We start from the raw sequence: 25578 nt of genomic DNA on the forward strand, positions 1-25578 counted from the left end.
GGTAATTAAAATAATTGTTCTTACATTAGTTTCAGAGTTGCCAGATAAAATAGAGGACATTTTGTTAAATTTGAATTTCGGATAAACAATGAATAATTATTTAGTAGGAGTATGTCCTCAATATTGCAATTATTTATAATTTATCTGAAATTCAAATTTAACTGGGTCTCCTGTATTTTTATGTGCTAAATCTGGCAACCCAAACTAGTTTCTTTCTCCTTTTTCTCTTTTTTTTCCTAATCAACATGAATGGATTATTACATGTCAGCCACTGTGCTTTGAAACTGAGAGGCCTCGCTTGTACCGGGGCAACACCAGAATGCTGTCTTTTCTTCCAGACAATCACCTCTGACTGATACCCACAGCACAACCCCGCTGTAACCCAGCTAACACCTCCAGTTCACACCTCCAGCTCAACCGGTTCTCAGCTGACCCCATTATCTCTGACTCACCCACTTAGGCTTCTGACTTCTCAGAGGGAGGGAATTAGGTTAATTATGTTATGATGTTACTTGCCCACCTTTTTAAAGCCATGCAAAGCAGCAGGACCTCCATGCACCTCAGTGCTCTTGTAAAAACCATCTGTGTTGCTCTACATACTTGCCAGCACTTGGGGGGAAAAAACCAAAAACATCTATGGTGGGAGTTGAGGGGCCCCACCCCTCCACAGCACCCGCACATGGTGCCCTACATTCATATTGGCACAAAAGCCCCATAACCAGTGGGGCCTGTGAGCATCCTGAGGGCAGGGGTTGTGTCTTTTACATTTGTGTATTCCACACAGTTAGCACCAGAGCTGGTACATAGTAAGTGCTCAATAAACATTGGTTGAATAAATGAACTAATGGATAAGATCATAAGTGGAGGGAAGGGCACTAAAATAGGAGTTATCAGAGCCTGATCCTGGCTGGGTTCTGTCTGTATCTGGCTGTGTGACTGTGAACAAGGCACTTCCCCACTCTGAGCCTCTGTTTCCTCATCTGTGAGAGGAGGATAATAATGTCGCCTCCTCCTGCTATCCTTGGAGCATTAGGGTAAGCCTTCAGGGACTGAGGAACAAATACTTATGTGTCACCTGAGAGAGGAGAAAGAACATCGTCAATATCTGTCCCTGGAGACCACATTTTATGGACCAAAAACCTAGTGCTGTATTCTAACAATTTTTTATCTTGGCTCTGAGTGACAGAATTTAAGCACCAAATTTGGGGGACTAATAAGAGACAAGGTAGAATCAGTACTGCTCCTGATTTTCCTGGACATACTATGAACTGTCACATTGAGAGTCAGTGAGTTGTAGAATGTCAGGTCTGGAGGGCAAGTATCTTGTCCTCAGGGTCACCCAGCCTGGGGGCAGCTAGACTAAAACTCAAGTCTCCTGACACCCAGCCCAGGACACTTTTTTTTACTGCATCAGCGAGCTGGCACTCCAAGGATGGGACACCTGGAGGGGATCCAGGCAGGGACAAGGAGGCCAACCCCCACAGCCTTGCAAGCACCAGACTGTCATAGATGTGGCAGGTGGGTATCTGTCTTGCTTCCATGGTGAATAACCCAGATCACACCTTTGCGCAAGTTAATTTCTTTATTTGCTCAAATAACACAGTACAAAAATGAGACTCAGATGCCAGCATCAGAAGCACATATCAAATACTCATAGGGCTTCAAGAACATCATCCCAAATAAGAAACTATGTACAAAAGGTTCCTGACCTTCATTTCATAACTTATTCTGACCCTTCATATTTGGGTGATCGTGAACACTGCCTAAAACAAATCCACAAATAGCTCACCTCTCCCCCACTTCTCAGAAGCAGCAATAAAAACTAAATGGCTTTCCAGATAGGCTGAATTGAGCTTACGGAGCCGGTGCCTCAGGTTGGAGGCCAGTCCCATGTAAGCACCCAGGGCCTCTCTGCCCCAGGCTGCTCCTCCTCCCCAGTCCTACCCCATGGTGTGACAGCAGGTTCAACACAGCAATACCATGTCCCCAAGGGTCACAAGATCTCACTTGCCATCCAGGTTTAACACCCTTTCCCCCGTGACCACATGTTCTGGGCAGTGTCCAAGGGCGCCGGCTGTCTGTCTATAGTCTTGTCCTTCCTGCACATAGATATGAACATGTGGCAAATTTCACGCCTGAGTCAAGCTGTTGAAACTTGAGCTGTACAGAAGGCAAAGCCTCTGGCACCCCCACACTTCACCTTTGTGCAAATACAGAAAACAGCCCTTTCTCAAGACATGTTACTGCTACCAGCTACAAAACTGTCATCATAAATCTACAAACCCACAATGTCCAGGATATGAATAGCACCTCCTGGAGTATGGTGCTCTTGGGCAGTGCAACAATCCATATCCACCCCTGTGCAACAATCCATGGCAGTCTAGCCCATTGAAGCCCTCCTCCACTTCCTGAAAACTACCCAAAAGAAGCTATAGTACATACATGGACATGGTAATTTTCAGAACTCTTCACACCCATTTTCTCACTGACTCCTAGCCAATCCCATGAGATGGGAGAGGTGCAAGGTATCAGCTCCATTCTCTAGTCACAGAATGTCAGGACACAGGTTAGAAGGATTCTGAGAGACCAAGGGTCCGCAGTCTCTAGGTCTTTCCATCTGGGGCCTGCAGAGTTCCTGGGAGGCATCTACAAGTCCATATGAGCATGAAGAACTGCCGGTCAACTGAAGAAATGATGGGATACACTTCGATGCACATCTGCTTGGATGCATGTGAATGTTCTGGTTGGAGATTAAATAAAAATTTAGTTTAAAAACTAGACTCAGTTAAAATGAGCATCTGAGAAAATATCAGTAGGCCTTCTGGGTGGGATCCTAGACTCCAAATTCCAGAGAGGAGTAGGGATGTGTGGAGGGTCACGCAGCAATTCTGGGGTAGGTCCAGCAGGTGGAACCCTGGTCTCCTCACTCCCAGTCCAGTGCTGATTTCCCCAGACATGGCCTCTGTGTCTTGCCTGGTGGAAGAATGCTTTGTGCTTCTCAGATACTAGGGTATGGACACAGAATGGTTGTCTGCTCTTGTCTTCCATCACGTTTGTGAAGCAGGGATTGGGACATCACAGAGCATCTTCAGGGTCTCCTGGCTAAAGCTGCAAACCGTTCGGCTAGTTCAAGGGAATTTGAGTGCGAGACACAGCTTTCAATCTGGACTTTGAATCTCAGGACTTGTGATGTTCTGGGAAGAGAAAAAGAACATAGATATTAGCCACAGCTCAATTATTTATGGGTTCACTCTGGAAACACCAGACTTCCCATTACCCCATTGACACCCCACCCCAGCCTCCATCTCTGGGTCTTTGCTCTTGCAACACCTCCTGCTGACATTGCTCTCCTGATCCTTTCTCCCCAGACAGCCTCCCCACTCTCAAAGGTCAAAATCAGCACCTCCACCTCCTGAAAGGCTCCCAGGACCAACTTGCTTCATGGGCCTCAGTTACCACTCATTTGGCATTTGGTTGCTATTTAATTTTGTCATCAAACAGTTGTCTTTTCCATTGGCAGATGAAGCTTTTGAAGGCAGAACCTTCCACAGAGCCTCACAGCACTTCGCACAGCTAAGCACATAGGAGGCTGTCAACAGCTACCAGTTAAATGAATGAATGAATGAATGAATGAATGAATGGTTAGTAAAACCAGAAGATGGAGTCAGGGCAACTGAGGATGTCACAACTGATGTTTCTATAGTATCTTTCACAAATAACTCAGATCAACCTGTAAGCTATTACCTAAACCACCCTAGAGGGCAAATTATCTGTAACCTTCCTATTCTCTCAGAGAAGACAGTGAGGCCAAGAAGAGAGACAGGTCTATGGCAAGGAGGATTTCCCACCAGGAAAATGAGCCAAAGTAGAGCAGAGCATTCGAATGACAAGATACAACTATCATGAAATAAGCCAGCTCTCTTGAGAGACTTTTCAAATGGCTTCTAAAGGTAATTCCAAGAAAGATAGAAGTGTTTCGGGTGATAGTAGCATCATTGCAGAAGGGTCTGCTTTCCCAGGGGACCACTTGGATGTAGAAGTTCTGGTCCTGTTGGTCCAACACCAGCAAACAGAACATTTCATTCCTCTAAAGTCACACCTTCATTCAGTGGCTTCTGCACTGTGGATCTGGGTCAAATGTTTGTAAGCAGGTTATGTTAAGTGAATTAGAAAAGGATGAAGAAATCTTTATCAGAGTCTACCAGAAAATATGAGAGATCAGAATTTTTAAAAATCAGGCCAGGTGTGGTGGCTCATGCCTGTAATCCCAGCATGAACCTTGGCCTTGGGAGGCCAAGGTGGGAAGATTGCTTGTGGCTAGGAGTTCAAAACCAGCCTGGTCAACATAGTGAGAACCCATCTCTATACCAAAAAAATAAATAAATAAAAAATAAATTAGCTAGGCATGGTGGCATGCACCTGTAGTCCCAGCTACTTGAGAGGCTGAGGTGGGAGGATCATCTGAGCCCAGGAAGGTTGAGTCTACAGTGAACAGTGATTATACCATTGCACTCCAACCTGGGTGACAGAGCAAGACCCTGTCTCAAAAAAAAAAAAAATCGGTGACAAGCATCATCTCTGAAGGGACTATCTCAGAGACTTGGAGGAGGGGAAGTTATTAGGAAAAGCATAAATGCACACAGAACAGTGAAGGTGACGTCAGGAGAGAGGCTGTTCATTAAGCAACCAAGGCCAGGTCAGTGAGTGATCACCTCCTGGAAGCCTTCCAGAACCAACAGCCCATGGAGCCTTCTTGTCTACCTCAGCCACCCCTTATTTGATAGATAACCTTAGTTTGTTATTTACATTTTATGACAGCCTAGAATTGAGAAGGCAAGCAACAAAGCCCACAAAATAATAACAAGGCAAGCTAAGATCCTAGCCTGTCCAATATGCCATTCTATCAAAAAAGCATGGAAATGTACATGTAATTGAAGACTAAAGCCAAATAAAGAAGATGCTAATTATGGAGTAAAATCAGTGAGGATTCAGAAAAGAAAAAGGTCGTCATGGTTTAGAATTGTCTCAGAAGGCCTCAGTGAGGAGGTGGCATTTGAAATAGACCCCAAAATTCTGAACTGAGCAGGGGAGGGGAGAGGAGAATAAATAGATCCCACTGGAGGCCAGCTGTGAGCCTGCTGTCACTTATGCCACATCGCCATTGTCTTCCCCGCCCTCTCTCACCGGCTGGTCCTCCCTGTATGGGAACCGGGTGCAATTGTAGTGGTCTCTTAGGCCCATGAGGATGCACATGGCGTGGCTGTTGTTGCCAGCAAATTTGTTAGCTAAGCTAACATCAAACTGGTAGGGTCTCCTGGCGCGGTTCCTGTCCAGCTTAGAGGAGTGGGCCACCTGGCTGCGCAGGGTGGCTACCAGCTTGCTGAGGGAGGAGTCCGAGAACTCATAAAAAAACCTCTTAAAACTGGGGTGGCGCCTGATCTGGAAGCGGAAATGAAAGCAGGTCATTAGTGTTGCTGGCAGTATCCCTCCCGCCAACTGCCCCTCCTGCAACTCCATGCAGCCAGGCGGGGCACCTCCTCTTCCCTGGGATGAGCTCCGCTTGTTACATCCCTCCACTGCCCCTAGCCTCTCAGAATCTGTTCTGCAAGGTCCAGCTCAAAGCAGCAGGACAAAGTAGAGGGCAAGGGTGGAAGTACAGGTCTTTAGACTCAGATAATTCAGAAGCAAACACCCCACAGAGCGTTCTCATCTACCCTAGCCACTCCTTATTTGACAAGTAATCTTACTTTATTATTTAAATGTATGACAGTCTAGAATTGGGATGCTTGAGTTGCACTTACTAGGTATGTGAGCCTCTGGTCATCTGTAAAATGTAAAATATCCACCCAGCCCCAGGATTGCTGGGGGGGATTGGAGGGGGAATGAAATGAGAGAGTTTACAGAAACGATTTAGTGCCGAGTAGATGTTAGAGGAATTTTAGTTCCTTCTAAGCCTCCTCCAACAAGCTCCTTTCTCTTAATAACTAAATGAGTTCCCCAGAGGCAGACCCAGACACAAGGACTTGGGTACAGGCATTTTATTCATTAAATGATCCCAGGAAATGCTGATGGGAGAAAGAGACCTGGAACAAGAATGGGAAGGCGGCCCAAGGGGTGGCAACTGGAGCTTAATCCACTCAGGGCACCTTGGAAGCCAGCTGAGAGCACGTTCCTCAGTTATACCACATAAAAGCGAGGGAGCTGGGGTCTCTGTCCACCAATTCCCATCAGCCATTGGTTGAGGGCTGCTCATGCGGAAGTGGAGGCTGTTAATTGTGCCCCCAACATGGGTTGCAAAATGGCCCTGTGTCCTCAGGCACAAGGAGGCAGGAACTGGCAGCTGGACGGGCCACTGTGCACTCTGGTGGTGAAGAGAGGCACCCAGAGCGTCCGCTATGCTGATTACTCATCTTTAACCTGACCTCTTCACATGTGATCTGTGTTTGTCTCTCCAGATAGACTGTGTTTTCCAAGGGTGGGGAACCTTCTGTTATAGACTGCCTATCAGGGGAGGAAAATCAACTTGAAAGAATGGGAGACCAAATAAATGCTAAAGGGCGTGGCAAGACCAAGAGTGAACCCGGAGACCACAGGGAATGGAATCGGCTGGGCGGGTGGGGCAGGTGTGGGCGGAGGAGGCTTCCAAGGACGGGGGACATGAGCCGAACTTTAATAGCTGATTTGGACAGGAGTGGTCCTGGCTGGGGCAGGGAGGCCACATGAGCATTGTGTTATTTTAAACAGTTCCCTCATCTGCTACATGTCTGGCGCTTTCTACATATGTATTAAGCTTGGTCAAGGAGGTAATCATCTCTCATTTTGGAAAAGAGGAAACCGAGACTCAGAAAGGTGAAGGGACATGCTCAAAGTTGCCCAGAGGTGCAGACTTGGGGATGGAACCCAGGTCTCAGCTGTGGGTAGATGAGGCCCTGGGGTTGGCCTGGGGAGGGCTGAGTGGTGCTCACCTGCTGCCCCAGTTGGCCATCCACTTCTTGGAGAAGCTCCACAAGCTTCTGGATGATGATCTCCTCTAAGGAAAAGAAAGGAGAATTGAGTGACTGTCGACTGGGTGATGCCCGGTTCCCTTCCAAAAACAAAGTGCTGCAACGACACATCCACCTGGGAAAGACAGTATTTTTTCTCTAAAACCCAACACACACATTAGTTATGATGGACCAAGACACTTCTTGCCTTAAACTAATGCTGGAGTGTGAGAGCCTTGTTTGGGTTCCCTTTATAGAAACAGAAGGGACTTTGGCTTGCTGGGCCTCACCTGTAACCACATTCAGCTTCATTTGATAGGTGGGAAACTGAGGCGTCCCAGTGTCCCTTATCTAGGCTACAGAGTAGCACAGTCAAGAATGGGAGTTTGGACGAGGAGCAGCACATCAGAATGCAGGGAGGGGACATGCCGGGGCTACTGACCCATTAGGAATGCACCCGTCCACTTGGGTTCTAAGCAGCGGTGTGCCAGGGCCTGGTCGTACTAAGTTCACTGTAAATATTCAGGAAATTTGTGGACTAGTTGTCTTGTTTTGTTTTAGACAGAGTCTCGCTCTGTCACCCAGGCTGGAGTGCAGTGGCGCGATCTCGGCTCACTGCAACCTCCGCCTCCTGGGTTCAAGTGATTCTCCTGCCTCAGCCTCCCGAGTAGCTGGGACTACAGGCGTGCGCCACCATGCCAGGCTAATTAATTTGTGGACTAGTTGTTACAAACTGTTAGCAGCTTGAAATCAGCCACAGTAAAAATATTTATGCCATGGAAATCTGCAAATGCTACAAAGTAGGGCATCCTCCTCCCAATGGAGAGCCTGTCTGCCAGCACACCACTGCTTATGAGACCTGGAGCAAGCTAGGAATTTCATATGAAACATTCAAGCAAACAAATGGGGGGTGATAATTACATCCCACAGGATAGACAGGTGTCCTCTACCCGCAACTCTGCCCCAACAGCCCCAGTTTAAGGCCAAGCCTGTGCCCTCTGCCCCCTCCTAGAGTCTCCTGGGGTCTTTGCCTGCTGCCTTCCCCATTCCTTCCTCAGAACCCTCCCCTATTCAGCCTGTGAACTCCATGTGGAAGAGAAGCGCCCGGGAAGCTGTCCAGGTAAGTGCAGGGGTGGTACTGACTAGATTCATATGTTCCATTCGGCTGAGGTGCCCCTTCTGGCGTGTGGCCTCTGGCCTGGGAAGGTGCTTCTGAGATCACAACTGGCTCCGCTTCTGCGGGCAGGGGCTCCCGGCCCGAGGGATCTTCGGGATCTAGGGCAAAAAAGAGTTGTTGAGTGTTTTGCAGAGAGCTGAATCTAGTTCCTGACAAGATGTTCGGAGGCACGAGCATCAGCGGGGGCTGGTTCCAGGCTCCTCCGTGAGTTTTCTGTCCCCGGCTCTGCCTCAGAGGAGTTCGTGGTGCACTCCTGGCCGTCTCCAGAAACCTGACTTTTGCCCACCAACCCTTTCTGCCTCCTCAGTCTGGGAGGGGCTCAGTTAAAACAGGTGTGCCCACAGGGCCCACCAAACAAACCCTCTCCCTCTGCCAGGTTTTCTGGGTCCCTTAGCCTGTCTGAACCTCACTTTCTCCAAGTGTTAAGTGGGAGTGATAAGATTGACCTCACAGGGCTGCGAGCAGGTTAAATGAGATAATATATGTGCAAGTAGCATGTAGTAGGCACTCTGTGATGTCAGGGGAATTACTGTACACCAGTGGCCCTCATGCTTTGGTGTAGTGAAAAAACAGGCCCACACCATCTCCTACTTCGTCAAACCCAGGTCTCTGTGCTTTTCTATGAACTGGCCAGGTGATTCTGATGCACAGCGGCACGGCTCTCTCACCACATTTGTTGTTAAGTGTTTGCATGTGGAGACGGAGGGGAGGGCGTGCGCTGTGAGCAGGGGCTACCGGGGGTGGGGTCCTGCTGGCACCTGGCCCCTCACCTCTCCCCACACTTCCACACCCCCCCACTCCCTACTCTGCTCAGCAAGGAAATAAACAGGGCTTTCAGCAACAGTGGACATCCCCCACTATGCCAGCCTGTCAGCGACAGGCCACACAGCAGCCCTGCCCAAGAGGAAGCCTCTGTTACCATGGCAACACCAGGCCTGCTCACCAAGACTGCTGGAGGTGGAGGGCCGATGGCCACCGACACACAGGGGCAGAAAGCTGGGCCTCTTGGGCCGTCGGGCCTCCGGGCTGGCAGCCCCTGCTGCCCCCGGTCTCCTGGGTTCCTTGGAGCTGTGTTTCTTATGGTAAAACGCTCTCCTGAAGCTCGACTTTTTTTCTACAGATTTCCTTCTGCAGTGTGGGGCCGGGTTTTCTAGACCCACCTCTTCCTCCTGGACTTGAGGTTGCTGTGGGGGAGATGAGAGAAATTGAGTCGGGGCCCCTGACCTTGAGGAGATCTCAGGTGAGCTGGGGAAGGAGACCCACGGCGGGCTAGGAGGCGTTGCCCAGAGAAGAGTGGTTGATGCTCAACGCTGGGGAAATATGTGTGGTCTAGAGAGGGCTGGGGAAGCTTCAAGAAGGAGAGACTGGGTCCTGGTGCAGTGGCTTACGCCTATAATCCCAGCATTTTGGGAAGCTGAGGCAGGTGGATCACCAGGAGTCAGGAGTTCGAGACCAGCCTGGCCAATATGGTAAAACCCTGTCTCTACTAAAAATACAAAAATTAGCTGGGTGTGGTGGCGCATGCCTGTAGTCCCAGCTACTCAGGAGGCTGAGGCAAGAGAATCGCTGGAGCCCAGAAGGTGGAGGTTGCAGTGAGCCATGATCGAGCCACTGTGCTTTAGCCTGAGCGACAGAGCAAGACTCCGTCTCCAAAAAAAAAAAAAAAGAGGGACTAGAGTAGGGCTTTGGCAGGACACAGAAGAGTTCGGCAAGGACAGGGAAGGCAGGGTTGGGGAGCCCACAGTGAGGTCATGGTTACATGGGGAGCGTCTTCCTCACCTCCTCCCCCTGCTGTTCTTCCGAATCTTGGAGCATGGAAATGATCTTCTGAATGAATTCTTCTGAAAAAGATCAACAGGCATGGTTACACTGTGGTGCTAGAAAAGCTCTTCTGCGGTCAGTCTTCATTTCCTAATGCCCTGGTGGTTCCCTGGGTGATTCTCCAGGGGGCTAAAGAGCTGCCAGAGGTGGCCTGAGGGCGGAGCTGGTTTCATGGGATACACATTCACTTTACCAATGAGGACCTCTAAATAGACGCCCAGGAGGAACCCCTCAGGGCCATCTGGAAAGGCCCATTCCCTACAGGTGCCCTCACCATGCACCTTCTCCCTGCCCAGGCAGAATCCCCCTTCAAGGCATATTTTCTATGAAAAGCAAACAAGGCAGAATGGCAGGGGGTATGGGGCAGAGATCTTTCCAGGTCTTTTCAGACCTGCCAGTGATTTTATTTATATATATATATTTCTAGGCCTGGCTCTGCCAATGGTAGAATAATAATTACAGTGATGGCAGCTGCCATTAGCTGAGCTTCCCTCCTAAGGCTCCTACCCCTCTCCCTATCCTCTTTACTTCTGAGCTCTGCTCTCAAGCTGGATCACCCAACAATGACAATAAGAGCAACAAATGGCACCTAACACGTATTCGCCACTGTCTAGGACAGGGGCTGTCCTAAATGCTGCTGACAATTCTAGAAAGTAGGTACTTGCTGTCCCCATTTCACAGATGAAGAAACTGAGACCAGAGATGAAGTAACTTGCCCAAGTCCACACGGCTCAAAGGGTCAGAGTCCAGACTCAAACCCAGGTCCGTAAGATCACCCCATCGGCTCAGCACTTGTTGTGGGCCTCCCGTTACCTCCTGTCTGCCTCATCAGGGTGAGCACCAACACTATTGCCTTTTATCGAGGTTCAGTCAGGCAGCCTGGCTTGGGCCTGGGCTCTGGACCTCAAGCTGCCTCCCAGCCTGCTGTACTCAGAGGGAGGTCTGGACAGGTCACTGCCTCTCTCTGGCTCAGTGTCTCTTTGCAAGTGGGGGAGTCAGAGCAGAAATTTTGCAAGGGGTGTCTGAGAAAAGGAGAGGAGTACTGACTGTATTCCGAGGCTCTGTCCAGCTGAAGCTCCTCTCCAGGTCCCCAGCTCTCTGACGGGGTGGGAAGCACGAAGGGACCTGGAGCGCCAGCCTCTGTAGATGGGGCCTCCTGGACTTCAGGCTCTTCCAAGCCTGAGAAGCAGAAAGAAAAAGGGGTGTGTTTTGTCCGTCTGCGGCTGTCAACTATGCACAGAAGCTAGCACAGACTCTACAGTGGGTTCCGTGGCTGGATCACACTAAGGCCTTATGGGGCTGGAAGACAGCTGCTGGGCAGGGCCGTGTCTCTGATTTACTGGCCCAGACCAAGCTCCCTTATCCCTTTGTGCTTCCATAGAACTGGCTTTCCTGGGCTTTGTTGCCCTCTCCTCCCTCCACCGTTTTGACTTGATCCACAAGTTGAATAGTAGAGGCCTGTCATGTCCCATGACATGAATTAATGAATCACAGCCAGAATCCCCCTGCATGAAAATATCTCCCACGTGGCCTGAAATTCCCCTCTTTGGTGTTAACCATCACCCCTCCTTTCTAAGCTGTAAAGTCTCCCAGCCAGGATGACCTAACAGGATGGCCTGTTCTCCCTGATGCCCAGGAAGAAATGACTCGTCTGATCCTTTCCCCCTCTAGCTCTGGCCCCATCATCCATGGGCCACGTGACCTTGAACACATTGTTTTACCTCCCAAAGCCTCAGTCCCTTCATCTGTAAGATGGGGATAATAGTTGTACCTCATCTGATGGCTGTGAGGACTGATTGAATTATCGATATGCAGCAGGGAAATGTCTCACTTTACAGGTGAAGAAACCGAGGCACAAAGATGGGGAATGACATAGACAATATGCTAGAACCCAGGTCTCCTGCCTCCCCTGCTCCAGCTCCTTCCTGCACACACTACTCCCCTCCCTGCCAGGGCGCAGAAGCTGAGGCAGCCAAGAAATGTGGATAGTTGGGGAATTGCGGAACATAATTTCCATCAAGGGCTTATTGGGGCTGCCTAGACCTCGCTGAGGTTTTGTGTGTGGACGTGACCCGCTGGCATTCTTTCTCTCTTCCCACAGTCATCCTCACACCGCTCAGGGCAGAGAGCAAAAGTCAGACTAGGCGCAACGCAACCTTTAAAGTGGCCAATTCCATCCCCAGGGAAGGTTCCAGAGCTGGAGGCAGCTGCAGGGTTGCTATGGCAACTGCAGAGCCTGCTCACCATAGCTGCTGGAGATGGAAGGCCGATGGCCGCCAACACACAGGGGCAGAAAGCTGGACTTCTTGGGTGGCCGGGCCTCTGGACTGGAAACATCTGCGGCCCTCCTCTTGGCCTCCTCGGAGCCGTGTTTCTTAAGAGAAAAGGTGCTCTTGAGGCTTGTCTTTTTCTCTTGGGATTGCTTCCTAACAGCCAGTGCTGGGTTTGGCAGGGCCACCCCCAGCTGTGAGATCAGAGACTGCTGTGGGGAGAGGAGAAAAACTGAGTCAGGTTCATGACATTGAGGAGAGGGGGAAAGCTCTCTGGATGCAAAGTGAAGGGTAGCCAAGCTGCAGGATGGCCCCAGGAGAGGGGAGGCAGCAGAGGCCAGAGCAGGGGGAGGGCTGAGTTCTGAAGCTGCAGGAGGCTTCAGGGAAGGAAGGGACTAGAGCCTGGCCTGTAAGGACAGGTGGAGCTTGACAGAGGAGGAGGAGAAGGCAGAGAGCCCCTGGAGACCTGCAAAGTTTACTCCTCACCTCTTCTTCCCACTGGTCTCCCACTCTTTTGAGCAATTCCACAATCATCTGAATGATAGCATCCTCTGGAAGAAAGCAAATGCATTCGGTTATTCTTTCTAAATGCACAGACAACTCCTTCTAAATTACCGTCTTGGACAGTTCTCTTAAACAACTCTTTAGGCCACACAATGGAGGGAAAGCACCACATCCCAGGGGCAGGTCCTTCTGAGAGAAGGCTGGAAGATCCACGGGGAAGGCACTGAGCCAAACCATGACACTTCATGCAAGACATTTCAGGTCAGCCCTTCAGGCATTCAACTTGTGCCCCACTGTTTCCTTTGAAAGTCACAGATCTCGGAACATCTACTTTGGGTTCAGTAAGCTGTGTGACCTTGAATAAGTTTCTTAACCTCTCTGGGCCTTTATCGCTCCCAGTGAAATGTGGGTCATAATCTGTGTCCTGCCTCCCCCAGAAGGCTGTCAGGCTGTCATATGAGGGACTGGGCTTGAGAACACTTTGCAAGGCTAATGCTGATCTTCCAACCTGCAAAATTCCAGTGGGAAAATGGTGGATACCTGGCCTCACTAAGGTGGAGGATGAAAGGACATCAGCAGGCATGACACAGAGAGAGCCTGCCACGCTGATGCCTCAGCCACACCCCCATCTCTGCACAGAGAAGCCACTGACAATGGAAATGGTTTCCTTTGATACTCCAGTCAGCCTTTTCAAGGACAATGTGCCCACACTGTCCTCTGATAGGTACCAGCTGATGAGTTTACATGAAAAGAGATGCAAACAAGGTTCCCTGTTCTGAGGCTATCTGTAGGTTTGCTTTTTTTTTTTTTTTTACTCCTAACTTCCTTCTCTCACTTCCTTCACTTATAAATTGTTTGGCTTTTGTTGCTTGACTCAGCTACCAGCTGGTTCCCTCTCATGTAAGAAAACAATTAGCTGCAAAATAACTAACTCAATGCCTTTTAGTTATTCTTTGACACATGCATAGCTCCTTCATTTCACATATTATAAAATATGCTCATCTTTTTTTACAGGAAATTAGATGAATAGGGGATTATTCTCGATTTATTAGGAGCACTCATGGTATTGTGGTTTTGTGTGAGACTGTACTTATTTTTTGGAGATGCATGTTTAAGTATTTAGGGATGAACATGATTTACTCCAAAATGATTCAGCAACAAAATGATACGCACACAAAGCAAACTGGCAGAGTGTAAACAACTGAGTATACAAAGCATTGAACTATACTTTTCACTCTTCTATATATTTTTTAAAGTAAAATACATTTTAAAAGACTAAGAAAAGTTCCATTTTCATTAACACATAAGGCAGAAGCGTTTGCCAGCAGCTTTCCAATTCCCTAGCCTCCCTTCTGTGAAATTCTAAAATAAGCAAACATGGCCAGAAGCACCAAAAGAGGCAAGAAAGGCCAGTGCACGTATTTTGAGAGCCACCATCCAAGGTCTCAGTAATCATTCAGAACAACCCGTCTCATTCAGTAACAGCCACCTCAGTCAGAGGCAAAAAGATCACTAGAGATTCCAACTCACTATCAGGCTTTTTGAGCTCCTCTTCTTGCTGGTGACCTGTGGCATGGGGAGAAACATCCAAAGCTCCAGCACCATCCACTTTGATGAGGAAGGAGTGGCAATCAGAATCTTCCCCACCTGGAATAGAGACGAAAGCAAACGGGTATGTAGGTGTGTATGTGCGTGCGTCAGTGACATTCTCCCGACTTTGTTCATCAACACGAGAAAACAGCACAGAATTCACAGTGCAATAGGCACTGCTGCAGCCTGCTCCAGGCCTAACCAAAAAACCAGAAACCCACCAAGGTTTTTATCTGAGAAGAGGCTACTTCCACCAAGACACCTCTCTTGCTAACCCCCTCCCCGCAAATCCTCAGTCTTCTCCCCATCATAAACACCGAGTTTTGAGTGCCGCAAGGCAGAGCCCCCCTCCCTCTAGGTGCCAGTGGGCATTCAGCTCCAGAGCCTTGCAAGGCAGAATAGGACGGCACCTTGGGAGCCAGCACCCTCATTTACCTGTGGGGAATCAAAAGTTCCAGAGGGAGCAGCTCAAGCTCAAGGTCACACAGCAAGTTTACTCCTGATGGAGCCAAGTCTAGAACCAAGGCCTGGAAGCAGCAGCCCAGAAGCACACAGGCACCAGTGGGGTGGGAGTAGGGCTTCCCTCCTCGCCTGACTCCCTGCCTTCTCATTTCTCCTAGGTCTGTGCTCCTGAAACTAGAGGAGTTGGCAGTAACAGCTATTGTGCACTGAGCACTTTCCTTGTGGGCTGTGGCCACTCCATGAGACAGTAACTATTTATCTTCATTTTATCCATGAAAAAAGTTGAGGCTCAGCGAGGAAACCTGCCTCCCTGGGCCACACAGCTTGTGAACGGCGGCACTGCGAGTGGGCGAGTGGTTTTCCCTGGAGCGCTCAGCCGTGGTGCTGTTCTACCTCAAAGAAATATCACAGTGGGCCAGGCGTGGTGGCTCACACCTGTAATCCCAGCATGTTGGGGGGCCACGGCCCGTGGATCACTTGAGTCCAGGAGTTCAAGACCAGCCTCGCCAACATGGTGAAACCATCTCCACTAAAAAATACAAAATTAGCCAGGCATGGTGGCGGGTGCCTGTAGTCCCAGCTACTCGGGAGGCTGAGGCAGGAGAACGTCATGAACCTGGGAGGCAGAGCTTGCAGTGAGCTGAGATTGCGCCACTGCACTCTAGCCTGGGGGACAGACAGAGACTCCGTCAAAAAAAAAAAAAAAAAAAAAAGCAAGCAAGCAAGAAAGGAAGAGATAAAGAATGGAAGAGAGAGAGAAAGAAAGAGAGGAAGAAGAAGGAGGAGGAGAGAAAGGAAGGAAGGAAGGAAGGAAGGAAGGAAGGAAGGAAGGAAGGAAGGAAGGATGGAGGGAGGGATTCACAGCGGTGCGGAGGGAGGGAGGGAGGAAGGAAGGAAGGAAAAGAGGGAGAGAGGGAAGGAGGGAGGGAGGGATTCACAGTGGTTCGGAGGGAGGGAGGGAGGGAGGAAAGAAGGAAGGAACGAAGGAAGGAAGGAAGTCACAGTGGTGCGGCCCCTGACTATTCTTGTCACTCTGTGGAGAGGCTCCTGGAGCAAGTTTAGAGCACCCTAGGGGTTTCCACAGGAACAGGCACGGTCCACTCACCCCTGCGAGCTGGGCCCAGGTCAGCCTCCCCAGAGCGTGAGGCAGCAGCCGCCTTGGACAACCCTTCCTCTTGGCCTCTGGCATCCTGGTCTTGAGCTACTTTAGTCACCTCGGCTGCATGTTTCTTGTGACCTTGCTTCTTGCGACTGGCCTTCTTGTCGTGGTGGGCTCTCTTCCTGAGGGCTGGCTCCCCTGCTGCTTCCAGGGGCTCCAGAGGCTGGGAGAGGCCCTCCTTCCCCCTTGGCCTCCTGCTGGCCTTTTCTCTGGGCTCCTCAGGGCCCGTCCTCACGAAGAAGTTCAGCACGGTCTTTAGCCACCCCTTCTTGGTGTCTTGCGAAGGCCTCTGCTCACTGGGGAGAAACTCTCCAGTCTCCTCGGGAGTGGGGGCTGCAGTGGTGGTGCAGTGAGCCTCAGCAGAAGGAGCTGGGCTGTCTGAATGTCTGGCCCAATCACTGGTCGCCCAGTGAAGCGCCTTCCTGGAGGGGGCAGTGGGCAGGGAGCGGCAATGGCAGTCCCACGGCTCCAAGCCTTTCCCGGGGGCCAGCGGCCTGTCCAGAGACCTGGCTTTCCTCTCCACCAGGGGCTTCCTTGGGCACCGTGGATTCTCCATCGGGCTACAACAAAAACAAACAGCTCCCTTAGTTTTTTTGGTTTTGTTTTGCTTTGTTTTTCTGTTTTTGTTTTTGTGACGGAGTCTCGGTCTGTTGCCCAGGCTGGAGTGCAGTGGTGTAATCTCAGCTCACTGCAACCTCTACCTCCTGGCTTCAAGTTATTCTCCTGCCTCAGCCTACCGAGTAGCTGGAATGACAGGTGTCCGCCACCACACCTGGTTAATTTTTGTATTTTTAGTAGAGATGGGGTTTCACCATGTTGGCCAGGCTGGTCTTGAACTCCTGACCTCAGGTGATCCGCCTGCCTCGGCCTCCCAAAGTGCTGGGATTACAGTGAGCCACTGTGCCCGGCCCAACGGCTCCCTCAGCAGAGGCCTCCTGAGCACGCCGAAGTTGCTAGAGGCTCCCGGCACTGACCAGTGGACCCATTCACCCTGCCTGCTAATGTGAGTAGTGTCAACTTCCCATGTCAACAATTTCTCAAAGCTGTTGTCTTGTGCAAATTCCCCCAAAACCCTCGGGGAATGGGGGTCATTATTCTCATTTTCCAGAGGATAAAACTGGACCACAGGAAGATCGTGCTCAGATCTCAGGGCTGGTCAGCTGCACCTCCAGAGCCCCTGAAAGGAACATAGCCCTGTCCACACCTAGGTTTTAGTCTATCAAGACTGATTTGGGACTTCTCCAGAATTGCATGATAATTAATTCATCTTGTCCAAAGCCACTGGGTCTGGGGGCTTTTGTTACAGTAGCAATGGAAAACGAATACAGCCGGAGCCAGAGGCCTAGTCCTACCCCTCACTAGCCTTGGGACTTTGGGCAGCTCAGGCACCTCTTCTGGCCCCATGTGCTCATCTGAAGCATGCCTGAGCCCTGCCCTCTCTCACAGGCTGTCGTGAATATTCCATGAGGCAGCTCCGTCAGTGGCAACTCTTTTCTTCCAACTGCTCAAGCCAAAAATGTAAAGTCACCCCGACTTCTTTCTTTTTTAAAAAAATAAATAATTTTATTTAGAAAATAGATATGGGGTCTTGCTGTGTTTGTCTGGGCTGGTCTCAAACTCCTGGGCTCGAGCGATCAACCTACCTCGGTCTCTCAAAGTGCTGATTACAGGCATGAGCCACTGCGCCTGGCCTCCTTTCTTTCTTTTATTCCCACATCCACCCATCAGCAGAGCCTGTTGGCCTCACTCACATAGAGCCTGTCCTCACCCCAACAGCCCCCTGGGGTCTCTAGGTCCCCATCTGCACTCACCTGAACTGTTACCACCACCTCCTAACTGACCTCCCTGCTCTCCTCTTGCCCTCCCCAGTAACTTCTCCTCTTTGCAGCTATGGGGGCTTTTAAAACAAAAGTTACTTCCCTTCCTCCAAGGGTCCCCTTTCACTCAAAGTCTTTACAGCAGCAGGCACGTCCCACACGCACCAGCCTCCATCACCCCTCTGACCACATCTCTCTCACTCCACTCCACACACGCAGCCCTGCTTGCTCTCCTTCAGGCCCGCCTGCCTCAGCGCCTTCACACTGGCCAGTCCCTCTTTCTAGAACATTCTTCCCTCATGGAAAGAATGAGTTTGTTCATGGTTTGTTCCCTCACTTCCTTTGGGGCTGTACTCAACTGTCACCTTCCCATCGAGGCCCTCCCTGCCCACTTCCCATCAGCGCACCCTTTCCCCTCCTACCCTATGGGCTGGTGGTGTGCAATGTCGTGTCTTTATGTGTTTAGTTGTTTCCTGTCTGAGTCTCTCTCCATCTCCTGTGTCTATTTTGCTAGGTCTTCTATCTTTGAGTGCCTAGAACAATGTCTAGCATATCACTGCTACTCAATAAGCACTTATTAAACAAATGCATAGATGTATAACATTTAGTAAATGGCACAACACATAAGGTATCTTTGGATGTGTAGTTAACATGAAATCACTGCTTTCAGGCCAATTTCATCTCAGAGCAGTAGGGACTCTTCCATTCTCCATCCAGAATGAAGCAGCGGCCAATGGAAAAAGACAAAAAAACCCTTTCCCTCCCAGGCAGCATTTCAAGCAGGCCTGGGTGTGGGCGGTGCACTTCATTTGTGTGTCTTTAATTTAATCTAAAACTGTTGGGGCTTTCCAATTTTTCCAGAGTTGTTCAGAAGGCCTCTTCCCTTCAGTGGAAGGTAAAAGAAAAATAAAATATGGTTTTGAATGCCAAACCTGAGCCCCTGGAGAGTCCTGTGGAGTTTAGGACCACAGGTTCCCTGCTCTAATTTGTCATTACAGCTTTAGCATGCATTGACCAGGTAATGTTTAGTGTATGGAATGTACTCTAAAATGTATTCTATTGCTATGCTCAGCTTAGAGGCAAAAATAAGAATCTATAATTGCAATTTCTTATGTGTGGGATCCACAGGAAAGTGAAGAAGATACAGAGAAAGAAGAAAAGAAATGGGAACACACATATTTGAAGGTGACATGAACATTTGGGATGCCTTCCCTCCTCCAAGCACCCGTCTGGGAAGGAAACGAGACGATATTGCAGCCCCAGGTCACCGAGGCCAGAGGCCATTGGAGCCAAGTGTCCACACGTGGATGACCTTGGAGGAAATGAGAAATCAGGTCGGGGTGGAGGCAGGCAATTTAAAAGGACTTATTTGTTATTTAATGTTCCTTAAAAGGAACATCTGGGCTACACGGAAACTTTTAGCAGTATGTATCTGTACCTTATATGGAAATTCACTAATATTCCTGAAAGACTCAGAGACTGGCTGCCTTACGGTTGTGTTTCCGAAGACAACGCGGGGTAGGACAAGGAGAAGAAGTCATGGGGAAAAATTTATGTTTGTTCTCACTTATTTCTCTCAAAAAACATTTAATAAGCACCCACTCTGCACCAGAAATTATGCTCGGTGCTAGGGATACAATCATGAACGAGATGCAGTGTGTGCCCCCAGAGGGAATATTCTGGTCTTCTCTGAACGCGCAGGAATAAGGATGTGAGTACACAGTGATGACAGCAATGTTCCATTCCCCTGCATCTGCTGTCTCTTCAGAAGCACATGGTCTTAAAAGAAGATAAATTTAGGTTGAAGTTCTATGTGATTTAAGATCATATTTAAAAAAAAGTAAGCCGAGCCAGAAATATTTACTGAACGGTGTCAGGGTTCTCTCTGCGTTTTCCATATGTTCCTGTGGTCAGGGCAAATTGGATGGGGTTGGCAGAGAAGCTGTTCATTAACAAAACCACAGAACCAGGACACTCTTGTTCAGCTCAGCCTCTCTTCCGTCTGCACAGATTTGGCTCCATGGGACCCATCGCATGGAGGGCCAGCGCTTCCTTACCCAGTTAACGGGAAGAGAGACGCAGTCATCTTTTAAAGAGCTGTCATTGCCATGGAAACGGTTTTCGCCACTGCCAATGGCGGCAATATCCTCCTAATGCATTCCAAGGACACGCTGCTCCTCCTGATCAGAACATTAACACAATCCCACCAGCACATGCTTTCCCTGACGTTTTTTCAGGAAAGCTACTGTGATTTGGCCGCCCCCTCCCTGGAATAACCGGTGCCCTGAGCCCATGGGGAGATGCGAGAAACTAAGGCCAGGAGCCCCGCAGCTGCTGCTGCAGCCCAGAGGCAGGAAGGGGGCCGGCTGACGCTCAGCCTCTGCTACCCAAGAGTTTCCCCAATGAAGAGATTCCAGGGTCTCCCAAGGCTTCCTAATTCCAAATCCAGTGACCTCTTCCCATGCCTTGTCCTCCCTAACGTGCTGCAGCATTTGATACCAGCCCTACTTCCTTCTTTTCTCTTTCCTCTCTGGGTGGCTGTGACTGTGCTCAGTCCAGCTCTCTCCTCCCTCTCCCCCGCTCCAACTGCTCCTCCTCCGTAATGTTTCAAAGATTGTCTTCAGCTCTGGGCCAGGGATTGAGAGAGTGCGGCTGACTGGGGAAGACACACCAACACGCCCCCAGGAAGACCCCTGAAGAACCTCTGTGGATGGTGTGTCCTCAGACTTTGAAAGTCTCTAAGCCCTGGGAAGCTTGTCTTTTAATCCTAATAACCTCCCCTTTCCTACATGTGCCAAAATTAAAGACTTTCCAAGTATAAAATTCTGCTATCCAGGATTTATCAAAGCAAGACTTTCCTTTCTTCTTCTTTGTTTTGTGCCCCAGGTGCTCAACTACATTCAGCCCGACCACCAGGGAATCCCGCCCCGCGCAGGCTGTGCTCCAGACCAGGAACCCTAAGCCAGCAGCGCGGCCTCACTATGCGGAAACCCAGCTGCTCTCGTAAACTTGTTGTGGATGTCAGAGCAAAGTCCAAATCAGCTCAGAAATACCCGAGTGATCTACAGATCACAAGACTTCTTCTGATAAGATGTGGCATTTACTGGTGACATGTCCAGCAACAGCGACAAAGAACCAGAGAAGGCTCATGAAGCTGACCCTGGAGCAGGAAGTTTGCCTGCCTTCCCCAAGCTTGCTGCTGTGTATCGTTTACTTTCTAAGTTGCACGGTGACCTCATCTCTATGCTGTTTGCTAATTTGTTCACCTGGCCGCCTTACTCTCTAACTGCTCTGGTGCCTTTCATGGAGATAACTTTGCGGCTCCCCTTTTCCACCCATGATTCACACAATAGAAACTTCACAGAGAGAAAACCTGCGGCACACCCACAGCAGCACCCTGAGGGACAGAGTGTGTGGCACACACACGTGGACCCACAGTCAACACCACAGACATCCACGTGTCACCAGAACACACTTGTGCACACCACAGACCTACACGGACTCAAGACGCCCTGTATTTCTCCTGTCCCAAGTGTAAGGGAATAATTATATGACCAAGCTCACTACTTGCCATCAGTGCTAACTCTAAGTTCCGTGAGAGGGGACCTGAGCCTGGGAGGCTCTCGGTGTTCGTGAAACAAATAAATGATACATAGGCACGTGAAAACCCAAACCATCTCACCTTCATGCAGCCACACGGCGTCCAGAGAGCCCGTTCCTTTACATGATCTCATTCCATCTTTGCCAAGGGCTGTGACTCAGATGGGCTAACAGTGGTGCACTGAGGCTCTCAACCATTAAGAGACACGCCCCAGGTCACATAGCCGGGAAGCAGAGAGCTGAGACTCGAATTCACTTCTCCCGATCTGAATCCTATCTTCTCTATTCTACACCAAATGGCCTCATGTAAGCATAGATACACATGCACACACTTACATACGGACTTAGAGGGGAGAAACCTGCTCTTTCACACTGATGGAAATAACCACATTCACATACACACCTACAGTGACCTGTGCACACCGAGTCACACAATCACGTGTGCCTAGGTATAGACACCCATGCCCTCCCCACCCCATTCTGTCCTCTATCCAAGACCACGGGCAATGCAACACTGCGTGAGGAGTCGGTCAGGACTGTGGGTTATAATCCACCCCCAGCCTCTAAATTCCCATCCAAGAAAGCAGTAGACCATGAGTTTTTTTAATAAGATCTCCCCGTTCTTGGACTAACTTCCGAAACCTTAAAACTCATAGAATCTTAATTCAACCATAGGTAATAATAACACCTCCCATTTATCGGGGGTCCCCTCATGTACCTTCACATAAAGTCTAGAACTCGACCTCTACCACATCCTATAGGGAAACTAGCAGGTGAGCTATGTAATGCTGCCCCATCCTACAGACAAGAAAACTGAGGCCCAAGGAAGTGAAGTTCCTTGCTCAGGGTGCTGGCTAATAAGCAGGATTGGGACTTGAATACAGAGTTTTAAGTCCAAGTGAGCCCAGAGCTCTTTGAGAAACACCCCATTGAGATAATGTCACTGAACCCTGCTTCATCTTTTTAGAGATAAGAAAACTGATTCCCCCACCTCCACCCCTGCTGCCTCTCTGGGAGGGCCCAGCATGCTGGAAGCAGAATTGGAACTGGACTCTTGGTTTGACTCCCAGGACTAAACTCCTCTCCGGACCCCAAGATACATACCCACTGCTCCAGCCCCCAAAGGAGAGGGTATTGTTCAACCAACCTTGGACCACAGAAATTGCTTTTGTCCTGAACACCTGGGGCCGGGATCTTCAGACAAGAGGTCTCTGTGTTAGGCTCTCCTCCCTGTCAGCTGGAAGTTGTGTCCAATGAGAAGTCAGACCCAGCTCTCCCAGGGAGAAGATGCCACGACTTTGGTGCTGGCAATTTTCTGAGTGTCTCAGAAGATGCTTTGGCCGTCCATATATACAGTATCTTCCAGGAGCTGAGCTCATGGCAGCCAATCCAGAGAGCCATGGGCTGGCTCACCTGCCTCCACCTGTTACCACCCATCCCAGGGCTGCTCCCCGCTCCTCCAATGATAGGAGGCTTAGCTCAGCTACCCTGGAAAAAACAGTTTCACTTGACAACTTCCTTATTGCACCCAAACCCCAGTAAGAAACCAAAGCTCAGAAAATAACCTAAGGTCTGGCTGGGGAAAGCCCCACCTTAGAGTTGAAAACAAGCCTTAATGGGAAACGCAGGTTAGGGAAGAAAGTGGAGGTAGCTTTACTGCCTTTACAACATCCCTCAGTTATCTTTGAAGATTAGTGGGTACCTAGAAAGAAAGGTCAGCGATGGGATACATACGTCCCTTGACCTGGAGACAGCCCAGAAGAGAGAGCCCACAAGAGCCACGTGCTCCAGATCTGCTGCGCCCGGGAAGGGTTGCCATGGATCTTGAGAGAACATTCTAAGAAGTCCTAAAAAGTCAGATTTCCACTTTCTGTAATGCCTTATTTTAAAAAAGAGTGTAAATACATGTTTATAATCAGAAAAGAAAAACTAGTTTTATTAAAATGAAAGCAAAGGCCGGGCACGGTGGCTTATGCCTGTAATCCCAGCACTTTGGGAAGCCAAGGCCGGCGGATCTCATGAGGTCAGGAGTTCGAGACCAGCCTGGCCAACATGGTGAAACCCCATCTCTACTAAAAATACAAAAATTAGCCGGGTGTGGTGGCAGACACTTGTAATCCCAACTACTCAGAAGGCTGAGGCAGGAAAGTCACTTGAACCCAGGAGGCAGAAGTTGTAGTGAGCTGAGATCACGCCACTGCACTCCAGACTGGGTGACAGAGCGAGACTCTGTCTCAAAAAAAAGTTAAGAAATTCTATTTTGGTTCATTAACACAGGGAGGCATTACAAAGTAAATACGGAGGCACCAGACTTTGGAGTCAGCCCCGTCTGGAGACACCTGCCAGCTATGTAACCTCAGCAGAGGACACAATGTCGCTGAGCTTGTGCTCACTTATAAAACAAGTGGTCATCTCAGAGGGTAGTTGTAGGGCCAAATGTGCTAATGCTTATAAAGAAAAGAAGGAGGCCAGGCATGGTGGCTCACATCTCTAATCCCAGCACTGTGGGAGACCAAAGCAGGAGGATTGCTTGAGCCCAGAAGTTCAAAACCAGCCTGGACAACCTAGTGAGATCTTATCTCTACTAAAAATTTTAAAAATTAGCCAGGCATGGTGGCACATGCATGTAGTCTCAGCTACTCAGGAGGCTGAGGCAGGAGGATTGCTTGAGCCCAGGAGGTCAAGGCTGCAGTGAGTCGTGATCATGCTACTGCACTCCAGCTTAGGCAGCAGAGTGAGATCCTGTGTCAAAGGAAAAAAGAAGAAAGGAAGGAAAGGAAGGAAAAAAAGAAAGAAAAGAAGGAAGAAAGGGAAGGAGGGAGGGCGGGCGGAAGGAAGGAAGGGAGGAAGGGAGGGAGGGAGGGTATGGAGTGCCAAACATCTTTCTTTCTGTGTATTAACAGTGCCTGGTACTTGTAAGGGTTCAATAAAGGCCCAATATTTTGTTACGGGCAACAGAGTTATTAATGCTTCATTCATTCTGTCAACAGGTTTTGGATCCAGCTATGTGCCAGACACTGTCTCAGCACTAAATTTAGAGTTTATTAGTCAAGAAGTCACCCAGCCTTCAAACAAAGGTTAAATAATATTACATATTTTTCATTTATTTAATGAAACTATTCTGTCACCCACTTCTTCCAGGCCCTGTGTGTATTGTATGTGTTCTTTCTTATTCTGAGGTGAATATGCCTGGCCTGGCCCAGCCCTCACAGAGTCCACAAAGTAGTTGGGAAGAGAGAAACACACAGAGAAAACCATACAAGCAAGCAGAAGGGAATGGGAAGTTGTTTAATGCATACAGAGTTTCAGTTTGAGAGGAATGTTGTACCACCACCTCCACCATTGAACCATCTCCACAACTTTTGAGATGTGGAGCATTTTCACAAGGCAAACTCAAACTCAACTTTTGAGTTGTAGAGATGGTTCAGTGGTGGAGAGTGGTACAACAATCAAAATGTACTTAATGCCACTGCACCGTACACTTTAAAAAGGTTAAAACAGTCAACTTTATGTCATGCATATTTTACCACAATAAAAAGAAGGGGAGGGGCGGAGAGCCACGTGGGACACTGTGCAGGCACCTCTCATGTACCCAGCAATCCCATCTGCAGGTACATGCGCTCCTAGGTTCTCACGGGAGGGACAGCCAGCATGGGCCGCTCTGAGCATTCCACACCTTTTCCATCAGGGGTCCAGGTGAGCAACCTAGCCCTGCCCTCAGTGCCTGCCAAAGATCACGTCCTGGGCTGGAAATCTGGAGACAGACTCTGGCAGCTACCTGACCCGGGGCCAAGGTCGGCTACACTATGTGTGAGCCCCCATGCAAAATGAAAACAAAGCACCCTTGCTCAAAAAGTATTAATAGTTTCAAGACAGACAGCAGAACTTTAAACCAAGCACCAGGCCCTTCTGAGTGCACACCCTGTGCAACTGTCCAGGTCACACAGCCTTGAAGGGGGCTCTGAAGGTGACAGTTCCCAACCATGTGCTGGGAGGGAAGATGCGAGAGGGAGACAGAGGGAGATTGAGAGAGAATATTTTTGAAATGTTTATTTAAGTATAACATATAAAAAGGTACGCAGATCATAAGGAGATAGCTCCATGAATTTTCACAAAGGGAATAAACCTGTGTAAACTAGCACCCAGATGAAGAAAGAGAACATTCCTGGCACCCCAGAACCCGCCTTGTTCCCCT

General features: G+C 49.4%; 1 protein-coding gene across 1 annotated transcript; it reads right to left on the minus strand.

The window, feature by feature from the left end:
* Positions 1 to 1568: 1568 nt before the first annotated feature.
* C4H6orf222 (chromosome 4 C6orf222 homolog) lies at positions 1569 to 22704 on the minus strand. Its single transcript, XM_025383913.1, has 12 exons — positions 22531 to 22704; positions 15913 to 16526; positions 14286 to 14402; positions 12738 to 12802; positions 12226 to 12463; positions 11029 to 11160; positions 9940 to 10001; positions 9104 to 9344; positions 8127 to 8258; positions 6966 to 7030; positions 5185 to 5439; positions 1569 to 3194 (listed from the first exon to the last, which is right to left on the minus strand). Exons 2-12 carry the CDS (start codon positions 16520 to 16522, stop codon positions 3159 to 3161), a joined length of 1953 nt encoding a protein of 650 aa, XP_025239698.1. The 5' UTR covers positions 16523 to 16526; positions 22531 to 22704; the 3' UTR covers positions 1569 to 3158.
* Positions 22705 to 25578: the final 2874 nt, after the last annotated feature.

The sequence above is a fragment of the Theropithecus gelada genome, chromosome 4 (genome assembly GCF_003255815.1).
Source record: "Theropithecus gelada isolate Dixy chromosome 4, Tgel_1.0, whole genome shotgun sequence".
In the NCBI taxonomy this organism is placed as follows: domain Eukaryota; kingdom Metazoa; phylum Chordata; class Mammalia; order Primates; family Cercopithecidae; genus Theropithecus; species Theropithecus gelada.